Source organism: Otolemur garnettii, unplaced genomic scaffold, assembly GCF_000181295.1.
Source record: "Otolemur garnettii isolate 467f Iridium unplaced genomic scaffold, OtoGar3 scaffold00127, whole genome shotgun sequence".
NCBI classification, from domain to species: Eukaryota; Metazoa; Chordata; class Mammalia; order Primates; family Galagidae; genus Otolemur; species Otolemur garnettii.
In genome coordinates this window covers 1,525,901-1,549,354 of record NW_003852522.1, presented here as the reverse complement: position 1 = coordinate 1,549,354, position 23,454 = coordinate 1,525,901, and the positions used below count along the sequence as shown (strand labels likewise).

General features: G+C 49.4%; 1 protein-coding gene across 2 annotated transcripts in view; it reads left to right on the top strand.

Annotated features, from left to right (window-relative positions):
- NFIX (nuclear factor I X) overlaps nt 1-23,454 on the top strand; it is a 100,850-nt gene that overhangs the window by 11,493 nt on the left and 65,903 nt on the right. The window contains exons 1-2 of one of the 2 annotated variants that reach the window (XM_023518051.1): nt 15,883-15,940; nt 16,948-17,479. In XM_023518051.1, the coding sequence (XP_023373819.1) occupies nt 15,938-15,940; nt 16,948-17,479 (535 nt within the window). In that variant the 5' untranslated portion in view covers nt 15,883-15,937. Of the gene's footprint in view, nt 1-15,882; nt 15,941-16,947; nt 17,480-23,454 lie in introns of those variants that run through there. The other variant, XM_023518050.1, reaches the window with a different exon arrangement.

Below are 23,454 nucleotides of genomic sequence, written 5' to 3'. Positions count from 1 at the left end.
TGCAACATATCTGCATGCCATGGAGGTGGGTGGGGATGTCACAGGGTGTTGCCCCCAGCCCACGAGCCCTGGGATTCTTCTAGCTGGTGCTGTTTTGCCATGTTGGAGAAAGCACATGACTCCCATGTTTGGGGTCCTGTAGGGCTTGAGGTGATGCTTGGATAGATCCTTCCAGCCTCAATTTCCCCCTAACCATAGAGGGAAGCTGTGGGCCTGGAGGGTGTAAGAAGTGGAATCCCACACTGGTTAGGACACCTGGTTTGGAATTTTCCAGCTGCTTATCAGCTAAGCCTGGGGTTTCTCATCCTCTGGAAGGATTGCCTCCCTGAAAGTGGTCTCTGAGCATAGGGCCTGGTGTACAAGCAATGCCCCTAAGTGCTGGTGGGCATTTTGCCTATAAACCTGGTATGTGTCCACCCTGATTAGAGGTCCCAGGCAGATCTGGGCGCATGCTGGGTCTCACTCCCTCTCTCCTTCCTCCTTTGCTTCTCTGGTTTTCTCAGTTTCTTCTTCCCCCTTTCTCCCAGCTTTTCTTGATCTTTCCCCAAACCCCTCTTCCTTCTCTGGATCTCTACCAGCCCTGCCCTAGCCTGGAGCTCAGGGAAAGTGTGGGAAACAGGACAGGTGTGCATTCCTTGCTGAAGCCAGCCAGGCCTGAGATCCCTCACACCCTGAGCTCCCTGATGACTTTCCTAGGATCCTCTAAACCCCAGAAAGAAGCTGGGGACCCTTAAGCTGACACAGTGTGTGCACAATAGGCTCTGTGACAGGGTTCTCTAACCTGTCACCTCTAAGCTTTGCAAATAAGCAGGGACTAATGAATTCACTGGAAACACCAAGGCCCAAGGGGACATTAGAGAGCCTCCCCATCCTATCAGCCAGATCCCAACCGAGGTAGGTTTGTGGGGGTCCCCCATCCCAGTCCCACACACTGCCTCATCTCCACTCACAGTCAACGCCCGCAACACCCCGCCACCCGCAGTCTGTCGCGCAGTGACAGCCTGTCACAAGCACCGCCGCACACCGGCACAATCTGTCGTCCACGCACAGTCTAACACACAACCTGTCACACACACGCACACACACACACAGAGCGGCACAGTCGCACACACAGCCAGCCTCACGCGATCACACCAAGCGTCACAGCTTGTCACAGCCATAGATTCCTCACAATAAAAATAACAGCTACCGGCTCCAGAGCAATTATGCCTGGGCAGTGGGTGGGTGGAGAGTGGGGGGTGGGGTGGGCATATGTGACCTCCTGTGACCTTCCCAATGAGAGGTGGGTATGAGTAACCTGTTTTACAGATGAGGAAACAAAGGCCATAAGGTCAAGTCCCAAGGTTGTGGGGCTGGAAGCAGAGTGGTAGGAATTACTCAGCCAGATCCTCAGGGGCGAGCAAGGCTTTAACAGGTCACTCCACCTTTTCAACCTTCTCCAGTCCACCTGAGGCTCCTCCTTCTAGTCCTTTCCCTGGGAATGCCCTTCCCATTCCCTAGGTGGGCAAAATTGAAGTTTGAAGCAGCCCAGGCCAAGAAACAGGAAGGGGCCTGCCAGCCTGCTGATTATGGGTGCTCAAATCATTTGCCCTTGGGTGGGGAAAATCAAGCCATGCCCTCCACTTCAAATGCTACTTGCCACTAAAAACCCACCATCTGAGGGGTGACTACATGTGTAGTGGGCACCAGGTTTGAGTGTCTGCTGCGTGAGTGGTGATGGTGGTGAAGGCTGGGGATGGCTAATGGTGGCAGCAGCCTATGGTCCTACAAGTGATTTGATGTGGTAGGATAAGGCCAGGGGTCCTGGGAGGCAGAGAAGAGAAGACTTAGGACTTGTGCTACTGTCCCTGTCCTGTCTACATGGGTAGAATGGTTGCTATGGGCTCTGGGGCTTCCAGACCCAGGCCAGGCCCCAGTGTGGTGGGGAGGGAGGCAACCTTATCCCCTCAGGGCCCTTTGTGTTCCAGGGAGCTTCCTCCTCTACAGCTGGCCTCCTCTTGCTTTCTCCTTCTTTGCTCCCCACCCCCACCTGCTCCCTGGGGCTTTCCCCTTAGTTGCCTGGGCCAAAACCAACAGGTCTCCAACAACAATCCCCTTTGGACCCCCTGCAGTGCTGTGAGCCCTGCCCTATGGTCCACACAGGGCCCAGGTCCGGGCAGTGTAAGCACTCCTAAGGTGCTTACAAGTACAAGAACACACTCATGCCCTGCAGCTCTGATGGGGACCCTGGCAAGCACATGCCATGCTCATCTCTGACACCCCAGAAGGACACTCATACTCCTGCACTGTCGCTCTGAACCAGCTCCAGGTCCTGAGCACACTGTTGTCCAGTGGTGTCCCTGAACCAGGGATCCCAAACACCAGAAGCTTATATGCACTCCCAGGCCTGATACCCCAACAAGACTGCCTAGCACATAAACAGGCTCCCATTCGGGACAAGATGGGAGTCTCCAACACGTGCATCTATTCCTCTGCTCTGCTTAATGGGGATTCTCAACACACCTTCTGCCCAGCACAGCAGTGGGGAGGGGGCTGTCCCAGGCTCCAGCAGGTCCCTGAGCCTGCTGGAGCATCTGGTGCCCATGCACGTGCCTCTAGGCCCACGCGGACACACACCTCCCCAGCCTGGGCATGAGAGTTTCACGTGAGCCACACACCTGCCAGGCGGCCCAGGGCACCTGGCTCCAAAACCATATTCAGATTGTTGGGGGAGGGGGTTGGGAAAGGAGGCCTAATTCCCATCTCTCCCATTTCTGGGAACACCTGCCTCCCCAAATGTCCCTGGGGGCACAGGTGAGATCCTTGGAACTGCTGCTGTCCAGTGGTGTCCCTGGATGTGATATAATTAAATTTGAAATTTGTACCTTTTATATACTTTTTATATGTAAGAACTGCTCCCCCCTTTCTTCTCGCTCCATGTTTGTACGTTTCACCACCCCCACTAGGCTTCCGTCCCAAACCTGCAAAAACCATTTCAACAGGCAGGGAAGTGGGGAGAGGCAGCAGCAGCCCTTCCCCTCTCCCCTGTGGACATCCCACGTTCTTAAAGACCAGGGACCCCTTTCCCAAAAGGACTGGACGGACTGCATTGCCAGTGGCTGAATCCCCCGCATCCTCCAAAACACAAGAAACACAACCACGGTGGGGATGGGTGCCGCCCCGGTGGCGGGGCGGTGAGACATTGCTTTTTGGTGTGTGTTTGCTGTTGCTGCTTAAATTAACCCTGAGTGACGGCCACAATTCTTCACAAAGAGGCCATTTAATGCCCCACCACCACCACACACAAACACCTCAGGCAAAACTTCCACTTGTCCTGAATCCAGCTTGGCCGCTGGGGCCACGTGCTACTAGCCCTCTTGGCCTTCCCTTCAGATGGGTCCCTGGCTTGGAGATGAACTCACTGCCTCCCTGCGCATGCTATGGACCACAGTAGCCAGTGTGGGTGGGTTTTGGAGGGGTGGGAGAAGTCTTAAAATAGAAGTGCATGGCTGAGTGGAAGTAGAGGGGTGTCCCAAGACCCCCCACCCACACCTACTACCCAACCATAGCGCTTTGAGAAGAAAGACTCTCCATTGTCTCTCCTCCCAGTCCCCCACGGGAGAAGCCAGTCTATCTCCTAAATCTGCCTGAACCTGACCCCCTCCCCCAGTCCCTGTGTGTACCAAGTCGGTGGATATTCTAGCAGAGACAAGCCCTTGCGTTAGTCCCTGGGTGGGCTTCTTTCACTGTAGCCTGACATTTCTCAGACCTGCTGAAACTGGGGGTGGGGGTGGGGTGGGAGTGGGGCATGTGGGGGTGTGAGTGAGTGAAGAGGTCTCGTTTGGTCCCAGGCACTAGGAAGACTTGTGTGCTTTCCACGGCAGAAAAACTCAACAGTCAACATCACTTGCACTGCATCACTTGCACTGCACTCCCAGGGGTGGGAGGAGAGGACAGCATACCTACCAAAAGGTCCCTTGCTCAGAAGTCCAAAACCCTGGACCAATAGGGGCCAGGAGACCCGAGGGTGTTTGTGGGCTTGAGACATTCCTGGTATGAAAAGGTGGGAAGTGGTGCTTCAAGGCCACAGAGGTGGGAAGGGCCTGTGGTGCTCACCCAGGTGGCTCCAGAACCCCTCTATGTGTTGAGTGGGGAATTGTGAATACATAGACAGATGAGGAGAAAACTAGGAGCCTAGGTGAAGCCTCGGACCCTTTGTGCTGCCAGAGGTCCCAGAATGATCCCTTCTGGCCACAGTAGAGCCTTTTCTGTGTAGGTCTCTAGAGTGTCCTGGCCCTGCTTTGCACAGGCAGGCCTGATCCCTCACAGTGGCCCCCCCAAAGTGACCCCATGCCTGTATTCGGGGTTTTCATTCAAGGTAGCTGGCCATTTGCAGCTTCAAAGGCTGTTGGCAGAAGGGGCACAGATGTTGGCATTTTTGCCTCACGGTTGGTTTGGTCCCAGATGCGGGGCTCAGGGCCACCTTTGCTTCAGTTTCCCTCCTGGTACACCTGTCCTAACAGCCAACAGAGGATAATGCATGAGAGGTCTTTGGATATTAGTGTGATGTTGATGATTGCTGTTATTCTTTGGCTTTTTGAGAGAGTTTGGGGTTTACCACCCCCAACTCCACATACAGTTTTAGGGCAGCGCTTCACTTCTCCGTGCTGCCACCTCTAGGCCTCAGGTCTCGAGTTGGAGGCTGGGCATCTACCCCCAAGCTGCCTCTTTTTTAGGACTAGGGAGCAGGGAAATTTACCAGGGGAGATTTTTGTTTGTTGCTGGGTTGGCAGAGTTTGGGGGTGTTTGGCCTCCATCAAGCAGGGGTAGAAATGTAACTAAGTGGCAGAAAATGGGTTTCCCTTTCCCTCTTTTCTGCCTTCAGGCCGCAGAAGTTGCACAGCCTCTAAAAATCTTTTCAAAAAATTTCCCCCAGGTCCTTTATGATCAACACTGCTCTTGGGGCTGACTTTTTTAATTTGGGGCGTTAAGTCCTCCTCACCCGTTGCTACCAGCCCTTTTGCCCTGCACTTCCTGGGACGGAGGATAAAAATGGGGGAAAAATCCCTGTACCTCAAACCAGCAGGCTGATTTAACCTGTAGAAGGAGGAAGCTGGTGTCAGGCTGAAGTCCTCCAAGCCATCTCCAGAGCCAGAGCAGCACCGCTGCACTCAGACAAAACGCCCAGGGGCCTCCAGACCCTTTGGAAGCAGGTCGGTCATAAACCCGACTTCTCACCACTTGAATTACTTAAAATGTGCTCTGATTGTGTTAGGTTCTTTTCCTTTTCCGCTTGCATACGACTAAGCCTGCCCCAGCTGCACCTGGGGTGGGAGGGGAGGAGAGGAGGATGACCTGGGGCGGTGGCTGACCTACTATGCTTTGCACCCTGGACTCAGGCGTGGCCCATTCCAGCATCACTCCCCTTCCCAAGCTCCCAGACCACACTTAGCTCCATTTTTTTTTCTTACAATTCGGGTCTTTTCCTTCTTCTCTAAAAACATTTTTTTAATTTAGAAGAGTTTTATTACTTTAAAAAAATAAAGCTTATGAGACAGTGGCTGAACTGTAGAAATAGGCTGTTAAAAAAGGAAAGAAAAATAAATGCCGGTGACGCTCCCTGGAGCTAGCTAGCTTCTCCTGCTCTGAGCCTAAGCTTATAGTCCCTAGTAGACCTCGGCAAGGGGCATCTGGGATCTGCACTGCAGAAAAGGCGCTATGGAAATGCAAGGAATTATTATGATTTTAATAAAATTTTCTCAGTTTGGAGCGCTCTTCTGCGCTGCCTCTGTCGTCGGAGCCCGGGTTTGCCACAGCAAAGTCTGTAATCACAGAAAAATACCAGCGTAGTGGAGGGTTAGAATATATCATTGGCTAATGTGTGTGGTTAAAAAAAAATAATGCTAAGCATTGGAATAATTAAAGAGTGAGAAATAACTTGTCTCTCTCCTCTCCTTTCCACTCTCATTGTCTTGTTTAAGGGCAAAAGCGCGCTTTTCAGCAGAGCTGGTTAGTTTTAATGCGAGCTTTTTTTCTCACCCGCCTCTCCCTCCGCTCCGGTCGGATTCGCAAATCCCCTAACTGGCACAAGCCGGGAAACTTGCGGCTGCCGTTCCTCTTCCCGAGTTGGAGACAACCAACCCGCTCCTCTTTCCTCCCCCGCCTCTGGGCCCTGACCCACTGCCTGGTTTGCGCTAGAGCTGTTTAAAAAAGAAAGAAAGGAAGAAAGAAGCCGGGCTCTGGTACCCCGATGCCAGCCGAGGGCGTGTTTCTCTGGCCGCCGGGGTGGTGGGAGAGTCGAACCCGGGTGTGAGGAAGCAGCCTCACCTCCTACTCTGGTACCCGCTTCCCCCCCTAAAAAGGATCAAATATTTCTAAAGATTGCCTGCTCAGAGGGATCAGATCCCTTGGATCCCTTGTCATATTTTAAATTTAGCTGAACATTTCTTTCTTCCTAGCTGCATATGCACTTGGAAAAGAAAATGTGGTCCTGGAGAGCCCGCCTTGGTAGCCCCTTGCTGTTGGTAGGGGAGAAGCTGCCCCCTTGGGTTGGGCCTGGCATCCAGCTCCAGGGCAGTGTCTGTGCCACTGCCCACAGGTCCTGGGTTTGGGGCAGAAGAGCAGGGTCCAGGCTCAGTGGCCGGGATGGCCTGGAAAGAGGTAGGAATTGGGGGAAGGGGCTCTTTGTCCATGCTGCAGAGGTTTGCTCTGGGCTGTTGGTAGAAGTGGCTGCTACAGGCCTTCCCCCAGGTGTAGGTGTACCACCTGGATGGAAAAGTGAACGGAACTGTGCAGGAAAGACTCAGCTCCCCATGAGAAAGGAAAAGGAAAGGTGGCAAGAAATGAGGGTATGGGCTTGTGCCCAGTGGCTGTGGCTGTGCAGTGCCTTGGAGTTGCAAAGGGAGTTATTTGCTTCAGGTGTTTTTAATTAAATGTGTTTCTCTTTTATTTTCCTCTTATTCGTGCTTAGACTTTTCAGTGATCCCTTGCATTCGTCTTTTTACATAAGCAGAAACTTTTTCCCCCTCCTTGGAGAGATATTGTGGGAGGTATTTTGCCTTCAGTGCTTTCTCTTTCCTGCTTTTTTTAAAATTTAATTTTAAAATTATAAAGTAAATTTAGTGCTAGTGAAAGTGAAGGGGGAACCAGCTGGGGCTAGAGCCAAGGAAGGGGTAGACAGAGGCAGGGTTCTCCCTCCCTCGGCAGGCAGCCCCAGCCCTGCTTGAGGACCCTAGACTCAGCCTACTGCTGCCTGATGGCTCGCTCTGCTCCCTTCTCTCCATTCCGTCCCTTTCTTCTCACCTTCCTGAAGGGCTTTTATGGACAGGGTTGAGAGCAGCATGCCCTGATGGGTACCTGATCTCTCTTCAGGAACTCCTGGCTCTGTAGTCACTTTCCCTCAAGACCTGCATGCTGAGTCCCCCTCAACCCCCAGTCCTTGCCAGTGGTGCAGGCAGGACCCAGAGGAGGGGCCCCTTCTCCCCTTAGTCACTAAGGCTATTTGACTTTCAGCTTGGTGGGTCCTGTTTGTGCCCCACACATGCCCTGATAGTCTGCTAAACCCGCTGCACAGTTGGTTGCCCTGTTGATGGGATCAGAGTTGGGCAGACACAGAGAGAAAGAAGAGAGAAAAGAGAGAAACACATACACACACACAGAAACCCTCTGTAGCAGTGAGGATGAGTGGGGCTTCTATTTGCCACACGTTTTTTGTGGTCACATGAATAACACAGCATACACTACAACATGTATATACACATAGGTGTTCACATTTGATGCTACTGATGTGAGCAGGAGCCAAGTCTAAGCCATATACATAGTTTAAAATTTTAAGGCCTGTTCAGTGGTGCTGAAAATGTTTATTTCTTAATCTGGGTGGAGTTACATGGGTGTGTTCACTTTGTGAAAATGTATCAAGCAGCATACTTACAATATGTGCACTCTTCTTTTTATACATGCCCGGCTGCAGTTAAAAAGTTCATTTATTTTTTTTTACAAAAAAGAAAGCTCCAGCTTCAAAGATAAAGAAGCCAGGCTGGGCTTTACAAAATAATAATAATAATAATAATATAAATAAAAATGTCCTCCAGCCTGCTTTGCTCAGTCCTCCTCAATAGGAATAGTGGGAGAACTTGTAAAAATTAGTGGGCTGATAAAAAAGATGATGGACTGGTCGTCCATAAGGTATCCTGACCTGTCCAGTCCACATGTGTGAACCTCCTGGAAACTACCTGCCGACTTAGGCTTAGTAGGATTTTAAGATTTTAAGATTTGGCCATCTCGGGACCAAATGATAATACTTGGTAGGAAGTAAGTTACTTGCCAATTACATTTTGCCGTCAACATCTGGAAAGCAAAATTACAGCTGTTTTCCCTGCCCCCCAATTGCTACCCCTTATTTTTTTTCTGAACACTTAAATTTTTTGTATGCCTGCCATCCATACTTAAGTGTTTTGCATTGATAAAACATTTCCACAGCTCTGTTCAATTTCAGTTGTTGAGTTTGGGCTTTTAAAAAAAGGTATCTTACAGTCTGACAGTATAGTTTTTTTAGAGTGATTTATTCTAACAGGCCCAAGAGCCATTGATAATCCCTGCCTTTTCTTCCTTCCTCTCTGTCTTCCCAGAACAGCTCAGGCCAGAAGCTCAGGGGAGGACGCTTTTACTGCCTTTGCCGGCTCAGTCCTTTTGCCTCCGCTCCTCTGGGCAGGTACTGACAGCTTCGCCCTCCACGGCCCTTCTGCGGTGTTTTTGTTTTCTCTTCGCCCCCCAAAAATATTTGAACCAAAAAGCCTCTCTTTTTTTTCCTCCACCCACAGCAAACTGAAAGGGCTAGTGAACCGTGATTCAACAGAGCGAGGGCGCCTCTTTTCTTCCTTAGCATTAATTAACTCAAGTTCGTTAGGACGTTGGGTCTGTCGCCCACAGTTTTCTCTTGTGTGTGCTGAATCGGGTCATAGAGGGAGACTTCCCGTGCAAACAGTTTGTGTTGGAGCTGGAGGACGCAGAGGGGGAGAGAGGGTGAGAAAGAAAGGGAGCCGGGAGGGATGGAGCACGGCTGGCTGAGGGGTGGGCACAGTCCGAGCTCCTCCAGGCACCCTGTGCCAGCTTCTGCGGAGGCCAGACAGCAAGGAAAATGAGGATTCTTGGGTTTCCCTGGCAATGATCCTGATAATAAAATAGTTGGGGGAGTGAAGGATTTTCAGAGATTGAAAAATGACCTTCCAACTCCTAAAATTGTACATTTTGGGGCTCTGGGCAGTGCCTGTTGCTGCAGCAACTGCAAGAAAGAAGTTCCCTCAGTGATGAGGGTGCCTGGAGGACAGGCCAGGCGCTTGGGCAGGGGGCTAGGAAAAACCTTGGGCTGTTTCCATCTCTGTCTCCAGTTTCAGGAGATACAGAACCAGAAAAATTAGGAGGGGGTGTCTGGACTGATGCTGAAGGAGCTGTTGCAGATGGGCTGGAAAGGTCACAGTGTTTGGGTTTCCCTGAGCCCCCAAAAGGAGGGGATTTGTTTGGGGGAGGTGTAGGGTGAGTTTTCAACATTTTGCTGTTTGCTCTGGCCCTCTCTCTTGCCCTCCAAATATTCTTGCTTTGTGCTGGGCATAGACCTCATCTTCACTGGTCTCTCTTTCCCTTGCCTTTTGTCAGTTTTTTTGCTTCTTCAGAGAAAGTTGTGAAGCTGGCCTGTGGGAGTGATTCTTCCCTCTTCCTGGGCTTGTTAGCCACTGAGAAATGATATTTCCCAGCGAACTAGGTGAGTGAGGCTCTGCCTTTGCCCCTCAGAGTCCTCAGCGGACATCTGTCCTGCACCCTTAGAGGGTCCTATCCATGAAACCTGCAAACTGGAGGAAAGGGCTTTGGCCCTCTTGGATTTTTTTTTTTTTTACTTCTATTTAGTGACACAAGGAAGTTTCAAACTAAATAATGAATTAAAGACTAGGGGTTTTGTTTCCCATTTCCCGTAGAGGATGAGCGGAAAGTAAATAATTTCCAGTCACCCTAGAGAGAATAGACTGTCTCCCCCAATATCTCCATCCCTACCCTATTTTATTCAGTGCCAAGAGGATGAGGGAGATGTGCCTGGAGCAGGGGAGTATTTGGAACCAGAATGAGGCTGCCTGTTGGCCAGATCCCAGGCCACAGATCCCGCTCCGGTTTATAGTCAGGAGAAAAGGAAGGGAAGGAGGATACAGGAGAGAAGTGTGTGGCCTGGGCCTGGCTTTGAGGAATACCCTGTCCTAGATCCAGCACCAGGGTGTGGGGTGAATCCATTCAGCCAGTGTGAGGACCCTGGGAAGACAATGCTAGGAATCATAGGCCACCTTTCCTGAGCCGAGGAAAACAGGCCGAAGTCAGCCAAAAACCCGCTTTGTCCAAATTATCTGAGCTTCCTCGCAAAGTGCATTTTCCGGTTTCCATTCCTGGCGTTTCCAGACTCTTGGATGATTTTGCTCTGGCAGCAGAGCCCCTTCCCGCTGGCCCCACAGAGAGGTGAGGCCCTATGCTCCTCCAGGATAAGCAGCAGGACCCCTTCCCTTGCTGCCACTATCCTGTCTGTAGTCCCTTCCCATCTCTGCCCATAAGTCTGGCCACTGGCTTCTTCTGTGTGGCCTTCCGTGAAGCAGCGATCTGTGGGACACGATGAGAGATCTTGGGGACATGAAGTCAGTTCTTACGGTTCAGACCAAGGGTGAATTATAAAATGCCAGCAACTGGGCAAATTAATTGGGGCTGTCTTTGTGGCCTTTTTTATTTCCTGCGTCCTTTCTCACCCAGGCTGTAGATAAGCAGTAGTGGATACTGGAATATCTGGTAATTTCTATGAAGTTTTTTCAGTTATTTGCGCTGACCATGTATAGTTACCCAAATCAGCCTGGGCCTCTGTGTCCAGGATCTGAAAGAATAAATTTGAACCTTAAATGCAGCAGGATATGGACAAACAGGATTTTTTTTTAAAAGATAAATATACTTCGTAACAGTGGCCTTGTATTAAAAGATAACTTCTTTTGCTTCTAGATGTTTTACTACTGGTAAGTGTGGACTGGTTGCAAAACCTATGTCAGATTGGGAAGATTATTTTATTTCCTTGAAGAATTTTTAATATTGTATATGTGATGAGGTGCTATACATGTTTTCTTATTTTCTCTCAATTAATCCACAAGGCCCCAGTGGATTGGAGCCTCAGTGGACTGGACTGTGTTGTGTAGAGTTTTTGAAAAGCACACATTTTACCGTCTCGTGTGGAAGTGGTAATTTTCCTTAGCAAGTTTTTCTCTTTCTGTTTCTCAGTCTTCTCTTAGGGCCTTTTTCTCTTTTATCCTTGGTTAGTTTTCCTTCTCTGCTCTATCCTCCTTGTCCCCTCTCTTGTTGTCCTTCTCTGTCTTTGCAGGTTTAGGCCCAGCTTGGCACTCCGTCTCTAGGTTTGGCTGTTTTCTCTTTTCCTTTCACCTTCTTTCTATTTCTCATTCTCTGTGGCCTCCTCAGTCTTTTTTTCCCTGGGGGCACATTTCTCCGAGTGATGGCTGAAACTAGTATGGGTATTTATTTTAGAAATGTTTCAGTGAAAACTGTTGCTGTTTTTTCCAAATTCCATATATTCAGCAATGAAAGAGAAAGGTCTTTCTTCCACAAAGGCAATAAGTTCCTTTCCAGCAACCAAAACCTATGTGAATTTTAAAAGACTTATTTCTGGCTTCTCAATTTTATTCTCAAATGGGGAAAATGACTTTTCCCCCAATTTTTCCTGCTTCCCCTCTATTTTTCCCCTTGTCTTATATTTTTACTCACTCTTACCAGGATCGATGGCTTCCTTTTTCCTTGGTTGTTTTTTCTCTCATTCTCTTTCCTCCTTTCTTTTCCCTCTTCCACCTTCCCTCTTTTTTTTATGTCCCCTTGGTCACTGCATTGCCTAAACCCTTGAACTTGCCAGTGACTCAGACCTGGAGAAGCCTTGAATCATCTGAGGTGGGGTTTTTTGGTCTTGGCTCTGGTACTCAGTGCACAGTGAAGAGCAGTCTGATCTCCCACCCGCCCAAGGGGCTGGAGGGGAGAAGGGAAGGAGGTTGGATTGGGGACAGGTAATCTTACTAATCTAGTAGTAAGGGGGACACTCTAGTAACAAAAGGGGGACAGTCTCCTTTTGTCTAGGACTCTTGAGGGGGCGTCTGGGCCACTACCAGTGGCTGCAGGAGTCGGGATAGAGGAGGGTATGCTGAAATGTTTCTAATGGAACCCAAGCAGTTCTCAGTGTGCTGCCTATGGGGGAAGAGAGAGATGGAGCTGAGACTTTCTCCTTCCCCTTATCAAGTATTCAGAATACCCAGGCCACGGGTTACCACCACAGCCTCCCTGCTGGGAGCCGGCAGCCCTTGCTGGGAACAGGGTAAAGAGAAAGTAAAGTATTGCCTGAGAATCCTCTGCCCACCTTCAAGGTTATGTCCACAGGCAGGAGAAGGACAATTGACGATTGTTCTCCCTTCCAGTTTCTCCCCTGGGAAGGGCCTGTTGCTACTTTTGTTAAGAGAGCCTTGAGGAAGCACTTGGGTCCCTGAGGCTTCACTCCTCAGTTCTCCATTGCCTTCTTTGTCAGATCTCTCTGCCACTCAGTCAACCTTTGACCGCCCTCCCTCCAGGACTGAATCAAGCATCTTGGCCTATTTCCTTAACTTCTATTGTGGATCCTTCCATCTGTCACCTCCCAGCCGTGGGACTGCTGCTCCTCCACCCCTCCATCCCTGACCCAGTTGTACCACCAGATTCGGATTCAGCCCGTGCGCTTTCTTCACCTGGCATTGTGGTCTGTGAAACGGAACATGCCTGGACTCTCCAGGAGGCTCGTGTTGGCCATTTTTAATTCAGTGTCTAATATTTAGTATAAATTAGAATACCAGAAAGACATCCTCATGCCAAATATAAACTCACTTGTAGTTTTTATATTATAGCCTCACCTTGACTTTAGAAGTAAAATTGTTTCCTCAGGGTGGAGAGGCTGGTTTTTGGTATGTGTCACTAAGCTAACATCTTTGGTTGATTGGACTGAAGATGGTTATTAACATGATGTAAATTATTGAACACCACCCTAAGAGGCCTGTCCTAAGAGGCACCTGACTCCTTCATTCCCACCTATAACTGTTTCTCTTGGAGTAGGGCAGGGACATTAGCCTTGAGCTCACTTCACTGGAGATAGACTATTTAGGACACAGACTGGGGTCCCAGGTGTTAGGCGGCCTCTCTCCCATTGTCAGGGTTTAGTGCCAGCCCAGGGCTGGATATTTTGTTTTGGCACACCCCAGGCGATCTTCCAGGAACCTTTCTGCTGAACATAAAGGCATGGAGCACAGGGTTTCAGATGGGGAAGAAAGGAACTCCAGTGAGCAGTGACCTCCCATTCACTCCTCCTCCCAAGCTGAGGTCTGAGCCCTGCCTTGGGAGAGGGTAGCTATAGGGATGGGGCTCCTAGCAGAATCACATTACTGTCTCCCTGTCTGTGTTCTCATCCTTCCTCCTCTGCTTTTCCTTTCATTTCTTATGTGTCCTTAGTGCTTTTGGAAGGCCTAAAGCATGGCTATTCCATAGGACTAACTGGAAAGCCTCCCAGATGTGGGGCTCCCTCTCCCCAGTGCTCAGCCTCCCCTTCTGCTGTGGACCAGGAGCAGGGCTTCTCAGGTCGGTCTCTTCTCTGTGACTTGATTTCCCTGAGGTGCCTGCTCTTTCGGTTCTTCCTTAGAGAGCCCTTTGCTTTGTGTTCTATTGTGTGTTTTCTTAGCTTTCTCCCTTTCATTTGGGTTTCTCATTTTATTCTTTTGTATCTTGTACTTGTAGGGTCTGGGCCCTTTAGTCTGAATTGATCTGGGGAACAAGTAAGAAAAGTAATCTTGGATTAATTGAAGAGGGCAGATCTGGAGAAAGCAAAGAATTAAAACATCTGGGTTGTGTTGGTGGTCATTGATCAGACTCAGGGCTTCTGTTTAGAGGTAGTGTCCGCCTTTCCACCTTTGTCACTTCTCCCTGAGGCTGGCTGTTGTGTTTGTGGCTGCGTGTAGAGCTTGTCAGTGGAGTGCTGTGACAGGAGGCTATTTTAATAAACTGTTGCAGTTTCTCTCGAGCCGAGCTGCGTTGCATTGGCATCCCTCATCACTGCTAATGGAGCGTGTGTGCGTGGCTGGGTGTAGGCCGAGAAAGGAGGCTGAGCTTGCCTGGGGCTGGGGGCTGGGGGAGAAGGGGAGGAGGTCTGGGATGCTGGAGAGCCTTGCTTTATCTGGGAGTGCTCCTGCACCAGCCAGACCTGGGGACTGTGGGGTGGCTATACCCTGGGCAATGGGTCCCTGCCCTGGAAGTGCTGCTGGCATGGACACTTTCCAAGCTCTCTTCTTATTTCTATTCATAGCACTGCAGGCTCCTGTATATGGTGGGGAAGAAAACTTCCACTTGCCCCTGAGCTCCATAAATAATAATAATTAAAAAAAATAGAACCAGAAAAAGAGAGAGTGTGAGGGCCCCAGAGAAAGACTGAAACCAAAACAGAGAGAGAAGGCGCAGCTGCTTCCCCAAAGCCTTCTGGGGTTCCCACCCGCCTGCCAGCCCGCCAGAGTCTGGCCTTTATTTATTTATTTTTCTGGCTAAAAAAAAAAAAATCCAAGTCTTCCTCAATCCCAGCCCCCAATTCCACCCCCAAATTTGCTGGGTGGCTGCTGCCAAATGGACCCGAGTGGGAGCCTGGAATGAAAAATTCATAACTGCTGGACTTTGCTTGTTCATTAGACATGAACTTGTCGATTGGGCAAATTGTTTTTGGTCTCCAACTGCCGGGGGCTCTCCCCACCCTCCCTGCTCACCCAGTTCCCTCCTCCCCTTGGATGCAGTCATTGGCTGCTCCGGGATGTCTCTTTGCCAAATAGGTGGATCCTTCTCTCTCTCTTTCTGCCTCCCTCTCTCTTCTCTTCTCTCTCTCTCTCTCCCTCCCTCCCTCCCTCCCTCTTCTCCCCCTCCTTTTACTGGCTTGGCACAAGCAAATGGATGGGGATTGAGCATGAAAGGAGAGAGAACGAGGTAGTTGAGAGGAGAAAAGGAGGAAAAAAAACCCCAAACCCAACCAGCATGTGTGTGTGTGTGCGCGGGCGCGCGCGTGTGCGCGCCCGCGAACACACACACACATATGCACGCACACACACGGCCCCATCCCGTCCACGTCTTCCCTCGATCCTCGATCTCTCCCTCCCCCCTTCTTCCTTCCCTCCCTCCCTTGCTCCCTCTCTCTCTTTTGCACGCGTCTGCCAGCAACGGTCTGCAGCCGGTCAGAACTCGTCCTCTTCCCCGGGAATCTGCGAGCTCCCCCTTTCCCTCCGATCAGGCGGAGGAAGGCAGCTTGAAGTTTACACCCCTGTGCCGCTGCCAAAGCCGAAAGCCTTTTTCTTCAACTGCCGCTTTTTCCCTCCTGGTTTTTGTTTTTGTTTTTGTTTTGCACGGGGTGGTGGTGGTGGTGGTGGTGGTAGAGTGGGGTTTGTTGTTGTGGGGGGTTGGAAGGTTGGTTTTAATTTTTAAATTTTGCATATTTTTCTTCTTCTTTTTTTTAACTAGGAGAGGATGTACAGGGGGAGAAATTGGAAAAAAACATTTTTTTGGTTGGCTTTTGTTTACCTGGTGTGTGTTGCAACCAGCTCTCTCCTTCTCTCTGCTTGCTATCCCTGACCTTTCTTTCTTTTTGCTCCTTTTCAAAAAAAATATTAATTTCCCCCTTCTGTGCAATGGAGCATGGGGGGGGAGGAGGGGGAAGGATTTGAGAATCCACCCAAGCCCGGCCCCTATTCCCCAGAACACCAATAATAACCCCCTTTAAAACATTTACCTTCCTCCCCTGCTCCTCCTCCCCCCTCCCCCCACCCGCCCCCAACTCACAACTCTGTTGAGTCCAGAATCTCAGAATCGGGCGTTGGGCTTTGCCGGGTGCTTCAGATCAATGGTAATTATTTAATTTTTTCCAGTTTTATTTTTGTAAACAGAAATCAATTATTATTTAAACTTCAAACAACCAAACAAGCAAAAAAAAGAAAAGAAAAGAAAAAAAACAAACAAAACCGAGAGAGCCCAGCCCTCTGTCACCTGACTGAGTGGGAAAGAGGGTGAAGGGGTAGTGGGAGGCTGGGGAAGGGGTCTCAAGAAGACCCATGTAGCTTTTAACCCTAATGTGGCCGAGACAACCACCTTATTTGTGCTAACAAGAAGTGTTTTGTTCATTATTACTGTGATTAACATTAGTATCGGTGTTGATAACAAAGCTGAAATCACATATTTGAGATTTAGATCTGATTAAAAAATGCTGGGGTGAATGTTCCAACTGGATCAGGAGAAAAGAAAATGAAAACAGCTTGTGGAGAGGGACGCCAGATCCATTTCTTCACTCGCTCGCTTGTGGATGTCATTTTCTCTTTTCTTGGGGGCGGCCAAAAATCGGCCGGTGTCAGGGATGAGAGGCAGCCCCGCACGCCCCCGCGTGCGCGTCTATGGGAGTCTGTGCAGACGGACACCGCGCCGGGGCGAGCTGACAGGAGTTCACGGCTGCGATAGAACATGGAGATGTCATGGGCGCGACAGAGCCTGGCGGGGATACCAGCAGCGTGTGTGTGTGGACGGCAACGTTGTCTGTGCGCGCGTGTGTATGAGTGAGTGAGGGAGAGAGAGAGAGAGAGAGAGAGAGAATAGGTGTGTGTACAGGCTCCCGGTGCCTCTGTCTGGCTGCTGAGGCTGAGATGGGAGCAAGTGGCTGGCGAAGCTGGTGGTGGCTTCAAACCACACTTTTGTAGAACAATCGCAAGAGAAAATTGTTGGGGGAGAGGGAGGAGGAGAAGGTAGTTTTCCTTGTGCCCCCCCTTCTAACGCTGTTTCTCTCCTTTTCTCTTTCCCCCTCATCCCGTCTTCCCCTCCTCCCGTCCTCCCTCGCCCCGCATGCTCCCGGCTTGCCGCCTGCAGGATGAGTTCCACCCGTTCATCGAGGCACTGCTGCCTCACGTCCGCGCCTTCTCCTACACCTGGTTCAACCTGCAGGCGCGGAAGCGCAAGTACTTCAAGAAGCACGAGAAGCGGATGTCGAAGGACGAAGAGCGTGCGGTGAAGGACGAGCTGCTCGGCGAGAAGCCCGAGATAAAGCAGAAGTGGGCATCACGGCTGCTGGCCAAGCTGCGCAAAGACATCCGGCCCGAGTTCCGCGAGGACTTTGTGCTGACCATCACGGGCAAGAAGCCCCCCTGCTGCGTGCTCTCGAACCCCGACCAGAAGGGCAAGATCCGGCGGATTGACTGCCTGCGACAGGCTGACAAGGTGTGGCGGCTGGACCTGGTGATGGTGATTTTGTTTAAGGGGATCCCCCTGGAAAGTACTGATGGGGAGCGACTGTACAAGTCGCCTCAGTGCTCCAACCCCGGCCTGTGCGTCCAGCCACATCACATTGGAGTCACAATCAAAGAACTGGATCTTTATCTGGCTTACTTTGTCCACACTCCCGGTAGGTTGCTATCAACCTTCTTTTCCCCTATTTTATTTTACTTGATGGAATTTGTTCTGTTTATTGTTCCTCTTATTTCCAAATGATAACACACTATGGGCCTAACTGGGACGCGTGTCCCGCCAGGGCCTGCATCACATTCCATGTTGCCCTTTTCCTTTCCCCTTCTTCTGTCTTCCCCCTCCCTGCTCCATTCTTCCTCCTCTGCTTCCTGGTGGGGTTACAGACTTTGTGCCTCTCCACCTTTTGAGGACTCATCTGATCAGAAAGATCCTACTACCGGGGACCAGGATGCCCCGGGAATTTTCTACGATGGTGAGAGTTTGAGATGAATAACCAAAATCAATCATCATGCTTATTAAAATACGTCAGGAGAAGTATTGGAGGGTAGTTGCTAGCTTTCTTGAGGCTTCACCTCAAGTCCCAGGAAAAGCCAGATTTGGTTCAAACGGGGTGGGCAGCAGTTCGATGGAGAGAAGGGGCGTGTGAAAACCGTGGATATGAGATGGAATGAATAGAAAAGAGGAAAGAACATACTGTGGGCAGATCCTGGGGCCTAGATGCCCAGGTGGGAGCTATTGGGGCTGTTTTGGAGTTTGGGCTGTCAGAAGATATGAAAGTAATTTGATTTCATAGAGAGTGAAAACAAGCAGGCAATTCCTTGAGCTCTTCCTTGTTTCGGCTGAAGCGGCAAGACCATAGGCTGGATGCCCACAGTCCTGGCACCTTCCTCAGCTGGAGGGTGGGCAGAGAAGCTTTCCCAGGGCTCAGGCATGCGGGGAGCAGCGTTGCTGTGGAAGAGGTCTTAAACAAACACACAACAGCAACAACAACACTGTCAAATCTCCTTTTCCTTTTGTGTGCCAAGTAATTCTGGTTCCCTTCTTCACTTTTCCACTTTTACTCTGCATTTTGAGTTAGAGTGGTTTAGTTCTCCTCCTCTGGTTCTTTTTTTCTTTTTTTTCTCTTACCGTGTCCCTTTTTATAATTTCTTTCCGCTTTTGTTTTCTTACAAATTGAAACAGAGATGGCTGGTTAATTTTTAGCCTCCACTCAGCTACGCCCAATTTACTGCTGCCTTTGAAACCTAAACGGGCGGCACTCTGTGATTAAGCAAGGCAGAAGTGTGTTTACATTATACCCAACCAACTTGTAATGAGAGGGCTACCAAACCTTTCTCTCTATGTGTGTGCGTGTGTGTTTTCCTTTCCACCATTCCAGTATTTTTTTCCCCCTTCATTTCCCTTCTTCCTCTCTTTATGTGAATGTGAGAGAATGTGGCTTAACTTCAACTCTCAGAGAGGTTCTTTCCCGTGAACGTGTGTCTTCGCATCTTCCTTCCTGTTCACGCACAAAGGAGAAGAGCCACTCACAACTGCTGTGGTCACCACTTTGCCTGTTTGGGAAGTTGGGAAGAATGATATCACTGGATCCAGAAATAAAATTCAGGGTTGGGGGTGCTTTCAGCACTGCGTCAGGAACATAATCTCAGGGAGCATTGAGAGTTTGTATGTTGGAGAACCATGGGGAGGAGAAGGTGATATTTGGGGTCTCTCTGCTTGCTCATTCTCTCTTCCTGAGAGGTGGCTTTGGCCACCCCCACCACACCCTACTACCTCTATGGATCTTTCTAGGCCTGCACCCAACACTATGTGACCATCATGACCCCTCATGAAGAAAGGCCAATAACCAGTCCTTCCCTTTCCTTTCAGCTTGACTTTTTTTTTTTCCTCCTTTTTTCTTTTTGGAAAAGAGACTAGGAGGGGGAAAATTTATCTCCTCATTCTCCATCTGAGTAGCACACTAGTGTGGCATGGCTTGACCGTCAGATAGCTCCTCCACAAAAGGATTCCGCACTTTTCTGATTTTAAAGCTAGGGTCCCAAGAGCATTTATGATGAAAATCAACACTCAGTCTTCCTTCTGAGCCAGCTTCCTTCTACCTTGCTCTCTGGCTGGACCTTTGTAGCTAAGTTGTTTCCCTGGTCTCTTTTATTTTAGGCCAAATTCTTGACTGCTGCCAGTGTGGACTAAGATAGGATATAAGGTGTGTGAGGAAGGAGAGGGTTTTCTGCCTAGAAGCACCCTCCGCCCTCTCCCCCCTGTTTTCCCTTTAAGCTCTTGAAATCATTTGCCCAGGAATATGAGTGAATTCATAGCACCTTGCATGTAGCTCAGGCCACCTCTGTCTGGGCTGAGGCCGAATCTCTACAAAAGCCGAGTAGAGAACTAAAGGTGTATTTTCTATCAGTTAGGCCTTAGACTCCAGATAGTTTCAATGAAGGTAGGATTTTTCTTGCTCGAATTCCTTTATTTTAAGCATGCCTTCCTGAAGTGAGTCTGTGTAGCCTAGACTCCCAGGGGTCCTTATTGCTTGTTCCTTTTTGGGTCAGTGGTCTTGAGATGGTACAGAGTGGGCACAGCTTCCTCTTTGAGCTTTCCTAGTTTGCTAGAAAATGTCTTCAGTGGCTGAGCTACCAAACAGTAGTGATCCATGGGTGGGACTTTCCCCATGCCTGCCATGTAACATTCAGCAGAGCTGCCACATATTTCTTGCTCCCAGGATAATAAGCTGGGGGTAGTTGCTGGGGTGGCTGGTCCAGACAAGAGTTGCTTTGGACTCTAAAAGATGTGGTTTTCCTTCTTTTAAAACTGGGCTGAAGAGTCAGATCTGGGCTGAGCCAATGGTGCCAAGTTTGATGGCAGTAAAATTGACGTGAAGTTAAGCGTGATGAGGGTGTGGCTTTGTTCCCTGGTGCCATTGTCACCTAAGGTCCTCGTGGGCCTTTGTTACACCTCGGATGAAGCTGCAAAAGATGACATATTTGAGAGAGAATAGAGGACATGTATATGGCATTGATAGCACCACTCCCAGAATGGTGCTTTGAATATGGGATTCAAAAGGCTATCATAAGGCTGGTCAGGCTGCTGTCAAGGAGTGTCACTGTGTGTCTGTGTGTGTTCAGGAGAGGTTGAGGCAAGTCAGGGTCAGAGAGCATTTGCATGAGGAAGAGGAGGTCTATTTCCTGGTGATGTCCTTCCATCCGAAGCGGGTATCCCAGAGCAGGTGATGGGGCACAGAGGGAGTAGGGGAGAGCGAGGAAACCTCTGTATGAGGAAGGACTGCTGAACAGGGCCTAGAAGTGCTGCTAGACTCTCGCCAAAGCTTCTGCGGTACCTTGAAGGTAAACCTGTGTCTTTAGAGTTCCCCTGACACCTAGGGCCTTGGTCCTAGGAAAGATAAACAAATCTGAAACTAAATGCTTGACTGAATGGAACTGTCAGATGCCTTTAGTGGGCCCGGAGTGGAAGCCCATGAACTCTAGGTATGGTAGCTCTTTCCTTTATACAAGCTTCATAATGGAGTGTTTCACTCATAGAGCAATTCATCCATACCCCACCACTGCCTACCCACCCTGAGTTATTTAGAAGAAAATTTAGGTGTCAATGATTTTTATCTGTAGACATTTCTGTGTACATCTCTAAAGATAAGGATTCTTGAAAAACCAAACCACAAAACCACTGTCACACTGATTAAAAACAACACTTTTTAAAGTGTCATCAGATACCTGGTTAGTGTTCACAATTCTCTAATTATTGCCTAATTATTTTAATAGTTTGTCTGAATCAGGATCCGTATAAGGTTGTCTGTGCAGTGCAATGGATTGGTCGGTCAGTCTTTTAAGACTCATACTCTTTAGGTGGTCCTCCTCTTCTTCTTCCTTGGTCTTGGTTTTTTTTTTTTTCTGGCAATTTTTATTGTTATTTTTGCTGAAGGAACCAGGCCATTTGTCCTGTAGGGTTTCCCTGTTTGGACTTTGCAGGCTGTGCCCTGGGTGGTTCAGCTGCTCTGAAAGCAGATTCTGTCTCCTCTGCCTTCAGGTCTCGGGACAGCTGAGCTCAGCTGTACTTGCAGAAAGTAGGTTAGCACCTGAGGATTTGTCTAAGTGAACTTCTTCAAGTGTGAGGTCATCTTTCTCAGGTAGAAGAGCTTCCTGGTCTTAGCACTGTATTTCAGGGCTTGGAGCTTTGCAGTGAGCACTGGTTTTTGGGTCTGAGGGAGGACTCCTCATCCATGTCCTTACTTGGTGGTGGAGGGCATTGCTTAGCCATGTTGACCCTGCCAAGATGCAGCTGGTGCCAGCTGTGTCCCCCCAGCCTTTGCTGGATGCAGACCTCTGCCCTCTCCAGTTTCTCTGGTGCAAGGGTGTTGGAGGGACCGCAAGAATGCCAGCAGCCCTCTCAAGGTCTACCCCTACCATGGACTGTGGGCAACCTCACCCATCAGCTCATTTTTCTTTCTTTCTTTTTTTTTTTGAGACAGAGTCTCACTTGGTCACCCTTGGTGGAGGATAGTGGCGTCTTAGCTCACAGCAACCTCAAACTCTTAGGATTCTCTTGCCTCAGTCTCCCAGGTAGCTGGGACTACAGGCACTGGCCACAACACCCAATTTTTTAGAGACGGGATTTCACTTTTGCTCAGGCTGGTCTCAAACTCCTGAGCTAGCTAGGGCCATCCACCGGCCTTGGCTTCCCAAGTGCTAGGATCACAGGCACGAGCCATGGTACCATCAGCACCTTTTTCAAGGCCCAGAAATGCCACCACTCTGTGTCTTTGAGGCAGCGCCATCTGGTGCCAGGGCTGACAAAGATTGTAGGACCCAGGAGCCAGATTGGTAAAATTAACAAAATCTACAGATTATTATTTTTTTTTTTTTTGAGACAGAGCCTCAAGCTGTCCCCCTGGGCAGAGTGCCGTGGCATTACAGCTCACAGCAACCTCCAACTCCTGGGCTCCAGCGAGTCTCCTGCCTCCGCCTCCCAAGTAGCTGGGACCACAGGCGCCTGCCACAACGCCCGGCTATTTTTTGGTTGCAGCCGTCATTGTTGTTTGGCGGGTCCGGGCTGGGGATTCGAACCCGCCACCTTAGGTGTACGTGGCTGGCGTCTTAGCCAGTTGAGCTATAGGCGCCGAGCCTACAGATTATTTTTTAACCCTTTAGAACATAGAACTCTTCTGGGAGTTCTATGTTATTCAAAGGTCAGCTTTGGTGGTTGTAAATTTTTTTTCATTTGTCTAGCTCAGAGGATGATTCAAGGGATTAAACCATCTAATATGTAAAAATATTGGTTTATAGCAGGCAAGCAGTGGAGGGCAGCTACGGTGATTTAGTGACCCCAACTTCATTTCCTTATCATCTTTACCTGTTGGTTTTATTTCTGTCTTAAGGGACAACCCAGGCGAAAGCTGGGTTTTCTGTAACACGGCAGCCTTTCACATACCAAAGGCAGCTCTTATGTCTCCCTTCCATCCCTCTCCCCAAGAAGCTGTCTCCTCTCCAGTGCAAATGCCCAGTGTTGCCAGTCTCTCAAATCTCCTTCATCTGATGTGGCTCCTAATGTACTTGACATTTTGGTCACGGCCACTTCTGGGGGCCCTCTATTTTTTCCTGGTCTTCAAACTGGAATATTCAGAATTGAACACAGAAGCTCTAAGCACGATCAGATCCCAGCCAACCATGGTGGCTACATATTTTTCATTGTCATCCAGTTACATACTTGGGTTACTACGAAAGTTTTGAGACAGACTGTGGTATGGTCCATTATTTCACTACCAAGAAACATATTGGACAGTGTCCTTTCTGATTTACCTGTGCAAGTTTCAACTTACTTGGCTTGTTGGTGTTGTTAGGAGGCCTTCATTTGTTTCTGTCAGAACAGATTTTATGTTTCTTGATTTTTGTGTATCTTAAGACTTTCATAATGGCCCATGTAATATGCAGGATTGGGTGCAAAATGAAAATGTAGAGCCCTTTGTTCAAAATTTCTAGGAATTGCAACATGACAACAGTTAACCAAGCACAGGGGCCACGAGGTGGCACACCTATGAAGCTGGCCCAGGCTGCCTTTGCTCTGGACATCCTGTGTCTGTTTTTTTTTTTTTTTTGAGACGGAGCCTCAAGCTATCCCCCTGGG